At 70.7% G+C, this 8,057-nt stretch overlaps 2 protein-coding genes across 2 annotated transcripts in view; one reads left to right on the top strand and one right to left on the bottom strand.

The window, feature by feature from the left end:
• The window catches only part of SOCS7 (suppressor of cytokine signaling 7), a 22,262-nt gene extending 21,960 nt beyond the window's left edge, over positions 1-302 (bottom strand). Inside the window, exon 1 of the mRNA XM_026072929.1 lies at positions 297-302. Within this exon, the coding sequence (XP_025928714.1) occupies positions 297-302 (6 nt within the window). The remainder of the gene's footprint in view (positions 1-296) is intronic.
• Positions 303-1,795: 1,493 nt separating this feature from the next.
• Positions 1,796-8,057, top strand: part of GPR179 (G protein-coupled receptor 179) — a 10,623-nt gene continuing 4,361 nt past the window's right edge. The window contains exons 1-11 of the mRNA XM_026072928.1: positions 1,796-2,310; positions 2,836-2,944; positions 4,159-4,249; positions 4,366-4,589; positions 4,701-4,769; positions 5,542-5,651; positions 5,795-6,033; positions 6,488-6,626; positions 7,066-7,171; positions 7,410-7,556; positions 7,877-8,036. Coding sequence (XP_025928713.1) covers positions 1,811-2,310; positions 2,836-2,944; positions 4,159-4,249; positions 4,366-4,589; positions 4,701-4,769; positions 5,542-5,651; positions 5,795-6,033; positions 6,488-6,626; positions 7,066-7,171; positions 7,410-7,556; positions 7,877-8,036 — 1,894 coding nt within the window. The 5' untranslated portion in view covers positions 1,796-1,810. The remainder of the gene's footprint in view (positions 2,311-2,835; positions 2,945-4,158; positions 4,250-4,365; positions 4,590-4,700; positions 4,770-5,541; positions 5,652-5,794; positions 6,034-6,487; positions 6,627-7,065; positions 7,172-7,409; positions 7,557-7,876; positions 8,037-8,057) is intronic.

Below are 8,057 nucleotides of genomic sequence, written 5' to 3'. Positions count from 1 at the left end.
CCGCCGGCCCAGGACACGCCCCCACCCTAGCCACGCCCCTTGAGCTAAAGCCACGCCCCCTACACGAAGGTCACGCCTCCAGCTGGCTAAGCCCCGCCCACTGGCGCGCCCCTTCCACGTGGTGCCCCCCCCCAGCTCCCCCTCGCCGCTAATGAGGGGCCCCCGCGCCGGAGTGGGGGGACACGAGGGGGGACGCGGCCCCCCCCCCCGGGCAGGCTGGGGGCAGTGGCGGTGGTGGCAGGGCACCGGGGTCTTTCCGGAGTGGGGCACGTCCCCCTCGAACCGCCGCCCCCCACCCACATCGCGAGGGCTGCCCCCACCAGGCTGCCCTGCAGGTGGGGMAACTGAGGCACGGGCACCCRGCACCACGACACTGCCAGCCTTGCACAGCCCTTGCATGGCTTTTGCACGGCTCTTGCACAGCTCTTGCACGACTCTTGCGCACCTATTGCACGGCATTTGCACAGCTCTTGCACAGCTCTTGCACGCCTATTGCATGGCTCTTGCACGGCTCCTGCGCAGCTCTTGCATGGCTCCTGCGCAGCTCTTGCACGCCTATTGCACGGCATTTGCACGGCTCTTGCACAGCCCCTGCGCAGCTCTTGCACAGCTCTTCCATGCCTATTGCATGGCATTTGCACGGCTCTCGCACAGCCGTTAGACAGCTCTTCACACAGCTCTCGCACAGCTCTTGCAGGTGCCGAGAGCAACCTCGCGGCCCCAGCACACACACACGGCTGAAGGAGAGAGGATGAGGACCAGCTCTTCCTCCCCTCCGCCCGCAGGCTCGTGCAGGGGGAAGTGACCATTGCTTGCAGGCGGCTGAGCAGCCCCCCCCCCCGTGCCTCAGTTTCCCCCTCTGCAGGCAGGAGCCATGGGTGGGACCCAGACCTTGCTCGGGGGCTGCGCAGCTGCCCCGGCCCTGCTCCCCCTTGCTGATCCCCTCTCCCTTGACCGGGCGGCGMGGCAGGAGTTAACGGGGAGCCGGCGGTGGGTGACCTTATCGGGCCTCATCCCGGCCGCGGGCGAGCGGAGGGGGCCACGCAGGAGGGGGGGCTGCCGAGAGGAAAATTCCCGGCCCCGTTGCCATGGTGTCCCATCAGGATGCGCTTGCATCACGGCCGGCCCCACCGGAGCCGGGGGGCTCCCGCTGCCGGGGGGCTCGGCGGGCGCCGCGGAGGGCCGTCCGCCGGGRTCGGGATCGCACAGCCGCGGCATCAGCGGGAGGCGGGCAGCGGGGCGGGCAGCGCTCCGGAGCCAGTGACGTCTGCGCCGGCACCGGGAAAGCAGGAAAACAGGAGGCAGAGCCGGAGCCCGGCAGAGCCGGGGCGACACGCGGAGGATGCTTGTCCAACCCTAAGGGCACCGGCCGCCCGCTCCGGCCCCGCGGCGGCTCCCGGGGGGGCGCGGGGCTGCCTGCACCCCTCTCCCGGCCATGGGGCTCTGGCTGTGGCCGCTGCTCTGCTGCTTGCACGTGGTGCTGCTCCGCGGTGGCGGCGGTGGTGGCGGCTCCCCGCGGCCCCGGCCACCGGCCCCCAAAGCCAGAACCCCCCCGGGGCGCGAGTGGCTCCCGGCGTCACCGGAGCCCCAGGCGCCCACGCCGGAGCCCGACCCCGAGGGCTCGGCGGCGGCACTGGCTTTCCTGCGCTCGGGCGACGCGACGCGGCTCGCCCGGGCCAACTGCAGCCGGCGGTTCGCGGTGGGGACGGGGGGCAGCGGTGGCGGTGGCGGGGGGGSACCCCCGGCTTCCCTGCGCRCCGCGCTGCGGGCGGCCGCCGAGAGCCTGGCGCACGCCGCCAACTTCCTCAACATGCTGCTGCAGGCGAGCGACATCCGCGAGGCCAGCCTGGCCGAGGACGCCGAGTGGTACCACGCGCTGGTGCGCAGCCTCGTGGCCGGCGACCCCCGCGTCTACCGGGCCGTGCTGGCCTTCGACGCCCACCCGCTGGCCTCCAAACCCCGGCTGATGCTGCAGGCCACCCAGGAGAGCCCCGAGATCCTGCTGCAGGACCTCTCCGCCGCCGCCACCTCCGGCACCGGCCGCGGCAACCTCAGCGGGGACGACCGGTGGTTCGACACCCTCGAGTCCCAGCGGCTCCTTTCCCTCCGGAAGCGGCTCCTCCGCAACGACCTCCGCAGCCTGGAGACCCCCAAGTGGAGCCGGGGYGACGGCTACGTGGGCGACGCGGGCCAGGTGCGGTGGTCCCCGCCGTTCCTCGAGTGCCGGGACGGCAAGTTCCTGCCCGCCTGGATGGCCACGCTCTCCTCCTCCTTCTACGGGCTCAAGCCGGACCTCAGCCCCGAATTCAAGTAAGGGGTGGCTGGCGGGGGCACCGGGGCGGTTTGGGCAGGGGTTGCTCCATGCACGTGCCGGAGGGGCGATCGCGGCTGCGCCGGGGCTGTGGGAGCCGGGCTGGGGTCCCCTCCTGGGCACTGGGGTCCAGCCGCTGCTGCATCCCTGGCATGGGGGGGGGAGCAGGCTAGATTTTGCCCCAAAGCCCCCGTTTCTCGGGACCCCACGGGCACCCTGTTGCAGCACCTGGAGGGGGCACCGGGACCAAACCCTAGCACCCCGCTGCCGTGCGAGGGGTCAACCCTGGGCGCTCCCCGGCTGCGCAGCCGAGCTCGGGAGGCACAATGCGCCGGGGCCCGCGCAGGGACATCCCCAAGCCGCAGTCCCCAGGACCCCCCTGGCACTGCAAACGTTTGCCGCCGCTTCCCCGACACGGCAGTGGCGGGGACATGGTGCAAGCAGCGGCCCCCGGCCCCGGGGTGGCGGGGAGGGCGGCGCGGGGCCCCGGCGTCCCCCGGCGCTGAGCGGGACCCTCCGCGCAGGGGCGTCGTGTGGCTGGACGTCAAGCTGCAGGACGTGCAGCTGGACCCGTGCGCCAGCGGCCCGGGCTGGTTTGCCAACACACACCGCTGCGACCTCAACAGCACGCAGGTATCCGTGCACACCGCTCCGGAGCAAAGCGGGAGCCGGGGCACGGGGCAGCTCCGGCGCCTCGCTCCCGCCRCGCATCCCTCCCGCGCGGCTAAGCGTGATCCTCTCTCCGGCCGATCCATCTGCTTCGTGCAGCTGCTCGCAGCGCCGCGGCCCGCGGGGTTTATCGTGCAAATCTTCCTGCCCCTGCTGTGGGCGGCAGCGTGTGACCTGGCCGCGGCGGCTCCGGGGGCTGCAAGCCGGGGGGAGAAGCCTCCCCGCGCGCCCCCTCGGGACCGCGGCCGGGCAGACGCGGAGCAGAGCCTGGGCTCGCCGGTGGCGGCTCCGGGGACTCGGCATGCAAGCGGAGCCAGTGTCTCTCCCCCCCCTCTTTGGGCTCCTTCGCTTTAATAACGCGTTAAACTGCGTTTTCGGCAGGCGCTGGGAGAAGCTCGGCTGATGAGCGGGTCTGCTCGCGGCCTCTGCCCGGCCTCTCCGCCGGGCTGGTGAACGCCGGCGAGGCGCCGTCTCCGTGCCTGTCGTTAGAGGGTTTCCTTGGAGCTGCGGAGCCGGGCTCGGGGCTCTTTGCGGCGTTGGTGGGGTTAATGCTGCTCCGCGCCGTGGCAAACACCAGCAAAATCCCCTTCCCAAGCAAAGGAGAAACCTCAGAGTTTCCCTTTCTGAAACTTTTCCTTCCAATCCCCTGCAGGTAATTCCCACCAGAAGGACAGGATTGCACACCCTAACACGCTCCAGGCATCTTTCCAGAAAATAACGGCACCCGGAAAGATTCCCAGCCAGGCCCATCGGAGCGGAGCCCCCCGACGCGCCCGGCCGTCCTGCAGCATTCCCGCTCCGCGCTTGCGGTGCCGGGGCCGTGCCGCTCTCCAGCAGCCCGGCGGCGGCGGCGGCTCCCCCCTTCCTCCCCTTTCCCGCCCCGTTTCGGTGCCGGGGATTAGCGCGGCGGCTGCTGCATCCCGCCGCTGCCGTCACGGCGCAGCCCGCTCGGCAGAATTAGTGCGCTTTGCTGCATTAGGCGTCCATTTAGGTTTTAGGGAGGGATTTGAGGGCCAGGCTTTTGCTTTTAATTCTTAAATGTTTAACCGCTGCTTTGCAGGCGCCGCCGAGGGGGAGGACGGTGCGGGGCGGGGGCTGGCGCCGGCGGGGGGCCGGGGGGGCCGGGGGCCAGCGCAGCGCCCCGGGGTGCCCACCTCGCCCTGACCTGTCTCCTGCAGTGCGTCCCCCAGGAGAGCCGCGGCTTCGTCCTCGGGAGCTACGTGTGCCGGTGCAAGCCGGGCTTTTACGGGGCCGGCGGAGCGGCCAGCGGCGCCGGGGCAGGTGGGTCCCCCAGGTCCCCGCGGCGCCCCGCTTTGCAAGGCAGGGCAGAAAGCGCTGCCGTCCCGCAGCGGGTGCGAGACGGGGGGGGCGCGGGGCCGGGCGAGCCCCTAAGCGGCGGCGGCGGCGGCGCGCTCTGTCCGCAGGCGCCCGGCCGGGCGTGCTGGCGTGTCGGCCCTGCCGGCCGGGCTGCGCCACGTGCGCAGACGACGTGCCCTGCCTCGTCGAGGAGCACCGGGCGCTGCGGGCAGCCGTCCTCTCCTGCCAGGCCGCCTGCATGCTCGCCGTCTTCCTCAGCATGCTCGTCTCCTACCACTTCCGAAAGAGCAAGGCAAGGCGCCGGGACGGCCGGCCGCGCGCCACCGGACGATGCTCCGGCCCCGTCGGGTGCCGCTTCGGGCTCCCCGCCTGCCCTCACCTGCCCGTTTCCCTCTTCCCGCAGCGGATCCGGGCGTCGGGAGTTATCCTCCTGGAGACCATCCTCTTCGGATCCCTCCTCCTCTACTTCCCCGTGAGTATCCAGCCGGTGCCGGGGCGGAAAACACCCCTTGCCCGACCCTCAGGGAGTCCTGGGGYGTTAAAAGCATTTGCAGCCTTGTCCGCTGACCTCCCCGGCCACCTTTCGGCCCTGTTATCCCAGCAAACGCGGCGGGAATCCTGATTGCAGCCCCTGCCTGCCGGGCACCAGGACGCCGAGATGCCGCGGGATGGGGGGAGCTGTGCCGGGTGCAGCGGCCGGGCCGATCTGCAGAGCCCAAACCCACCTCCTTCCGCCAGGGCAGAAACCTGCCGTCAAACCGGGCACGGGGACAACTCGGTCTAATAGATAATTGCGCTGGCTCGGCCTCCGGTGACCACGCTATCAACCCTCTCCGCAGCCCAAATCCCTTTTCTCCTGCTGGCTGTTGGAATTAATCCCTCTCTAAATCCTCTCTCCCTCCTGCAAGATCTGCAGCATCTGCCATAGGACAAGGGGGAAAGTGAGAGCGAGAGAGTCTTTCCCAAAAGTAATTGGTTTCCAGGTCTTGCAGCAAGACAGGGCAGGACCGTGTCGGCACCTGCATCCGCTTTTTCCCGTGCACCTGCCCCCCGGCTTGGCTCTGTCTGCACCAGCCCTTCCTCCACCCCCAGCAGCATCCAAGGGCCATAAAGCATCCGGCAATGTCCGGCAGCCCCCGCGCACGTCACCAGCAGGGCACAACGGTGCCAAAAGCCCCAAACCCCGACGGCCGAGGCTGGCAGCGCCCCGTGCACGCGCCGACCCCTCTCTCCTGCCTTCCCAGGTGTTTATCCTGTACTTCAAGCCGAGCATTTTCCGCTGCATCGTCCTGCGCTGGGTGCGTATGCTGGGCTTCGCCATCGTCTACGGCACCATCACCCTCAAGCTGTACAGGTGAGCGGGAGCGGAGGCAGCGCCGGAGCCGGGGACCTGCCCGCACCCGAAGCTGGGCTGCATCCACACGAAGCAGGTGGCCAAGGGTTCCGGGAGCACGGGGACGGCGCGGGGTGTCAGGCTCACCCCCGCGTGCCTTGCAGGGTGCTGAAGGTGTTCCTGTCCCGCACGGCCCAGCGGGTGCCCTACATGAGCAGCGGGCGGGTGCTGAAGATGCTGGGGCTGATCCTGCTCCTGGTGCTGTGGTTCCTGGTGGCCTGGACCGTCGGGATGCTGGAGAACGTCGACAGGAACGTCCCGCTGGTGATCCGCTCCCAGACCGCCCGCGGCCTCCAGTTCTACCTCTGCGGCCACGACCGCTGGGACTACATGATGGTGATCGGTGAGCGCCGGCTCGGCCGCCGCGGTCCTTCCCAGGCAGCACCTCCCGCCTTCCAGCACCCCTCGGCCGCAGCTCCCATCCCGCAAAAGGGGACACGGGGTGTTGTTTGCTTGGTGGTTTAACTTGCCTGCGGCGCCCAGGCGGGGTTGGGGCTCAGGAGCCTCCTCCTCTCCCCCTAGAGCCATCCCGGAGCAAGGTAAAGCATCCCAGTGGCACCAGGCTCCTCCCGGGGAGGCTGTGCCGAAGGATGCTCCCGGCTCTGCCTTGTGCTGGGGCCAGCTCCGGAGCGGCAGGACCGCGGCGCCCCGAAACGGGGGGTGAATACGCGCTGGGCTCGCCGCAGCCGGCAGCAGGGGGATCCCCGAAGGCAGCGGGGCGGCGCAGGAAAGGGAGCCCGCGGCAGGGCGACGGGGCCGGGTGCTCAGCACCGCTCCCCCCCCGGCTCTCTCCGCAGCCGAGATGCTCTTCCTGCTGTGGGGCAGCTCCCTGTGCTTGGCCACGCGCTCCGTGCCCTCGGCCTTCCACGAGCCCCGCTACCTGGGCATCGCGCTGCACAACGAGCTCCTCGTCTCGGCCGCCTTCCACCTGGCCAGGTGAGGCGCGGGCTGCCGAGCCGCTCCGGGGCACCGAGCGGGAGCYGTGCTCCGGGGTCCTGAGCCGCTCCCGGGGGCTATTGCCTGCATCCCCTGCGGGATTCGCATCGCCGTCCCCAGGGCGGGTCAGACACAAGGGAAACGTTGAATTTGCTCCAAAGCAGCCAGGCCCGTGGGCTGCCCTCTCCGCCGCCCAGCTGTGCCAGCTCCCGGGAGCCCCAGCGCTTGCACGGCACGAGGAATATCCTCTCCCCGCTTTCTGCAGGCATAGGGATCCCTGTCCCCGCCGATACGGAGCCCCCGCAGCGCATCCCTGCGCCTGGCGGGCTCCCCGCGGTGCTCCCCATCCCGGCACCCCCAGGGCCCCCGCGAGCCCCTCAGTGCTGGCGGCGCGGGTGGACACAGTGGCACCCGCGCTGCCCGCCCTCGCCCCTTGCAGGTTCGTCCTGGTCCCCTCCCTGCACCCCGACTGGACCCTGCTGCTCTTCTTCGCGCACACCCACGGCACCATCACCGCGACGCTGGCGCTGCTCTTCATCCCCAAGGTATCGTGGGCGGCGGGAGCGCAGCCGGCGCTGGGAGATGCTCCCCAGCCCCCTGCGATCTGCCCCTCGGAGACCTTCAAAGCCAAGGGCAGCTCTTTGCTTTTAAAAGTGCTGGGTGGGATTTTTTTTTCCTCTCCACCCATTTGTTCGAACGGTTTCTGCATGCGGGAGGGGCTCGGAGAAGTGGCGCTGGGGTGCTGCCGGTGCCCGCGGCGAGCCGGCCCCTCTCCGCCCCCAGTTCCTGCACGCCGGGTCGCCGCTGCGCGAGGAGATCGCGGCCGAGGTCTACGAGGACGAGCTGGACATGAGGCGCTCGGGCTCCTACCTGAACAGCAGCATCGCCTCCGCCTGGAGCGAGCACAGCCTGGACCCCGATGACATCCGGGTGGGTGGCGCTCGGGACCTTCCTCTGACACCAGCTCTGCAGCCCCGTGTGGGGCGGGAGCTGCTTTTTGCCTCTTTCCCCTGCTGTGAACCAGGCGGGGTGGGAGACGGGGGCAGCGGGGAGCTGGGGGCGCGGGGTGGACCACGGCCGCGCTGGCCACGGGGAGATGCCGGAGAGCCGGGCGCCGCGCAGGGCGTGGGAAAAAGCCGGTGCCCGGCTCCCGCGGCGGAGACGGGGCTGTGCAGGGCCGAGGCGCCGTTCGGTGCAGCTGTACGTGTCTCCTCTCTCGGCGCCCTTCGCCCCGGCCCCGCGGCGCGCAGGACGAGCTGAAGAAGCTCTACGCGCAGCTGGAGGCGCACAAGACGCGGCGGATGGCAGCCAGCAACCCGCACCTGCCGAAGAAGCGCAGCTCCCGCCGCGGCCTGGGCCGCTCCATCCTGCGCCGCATCACCGAGCTGCCCGAGGCCGCGGCTCGCCGGGGTGGCCGGCATGAGGGGGACG

Source organism: Apteryx rowi, unplaced genomic scaffold, assembly GCF_003343035.1.
Source record: "Apteryx rowi isolate R43461 unplaced genomic scaffold, aptRow1 scaffold_354, whole genome shotgun sequence".
NCBI classification, from domain to species: domain Eukaryota; kingdom Metazoa; phylum Chordata; class Aves; order Apterygiformes; family Apterygidae; genus Apteryx; species Apteryx rowi.
The sequence above is the reverse complement of the archived record's forward strand: the minus strand, read 5'-3'. Positions and strand labels throughout refer to the sequence as shown.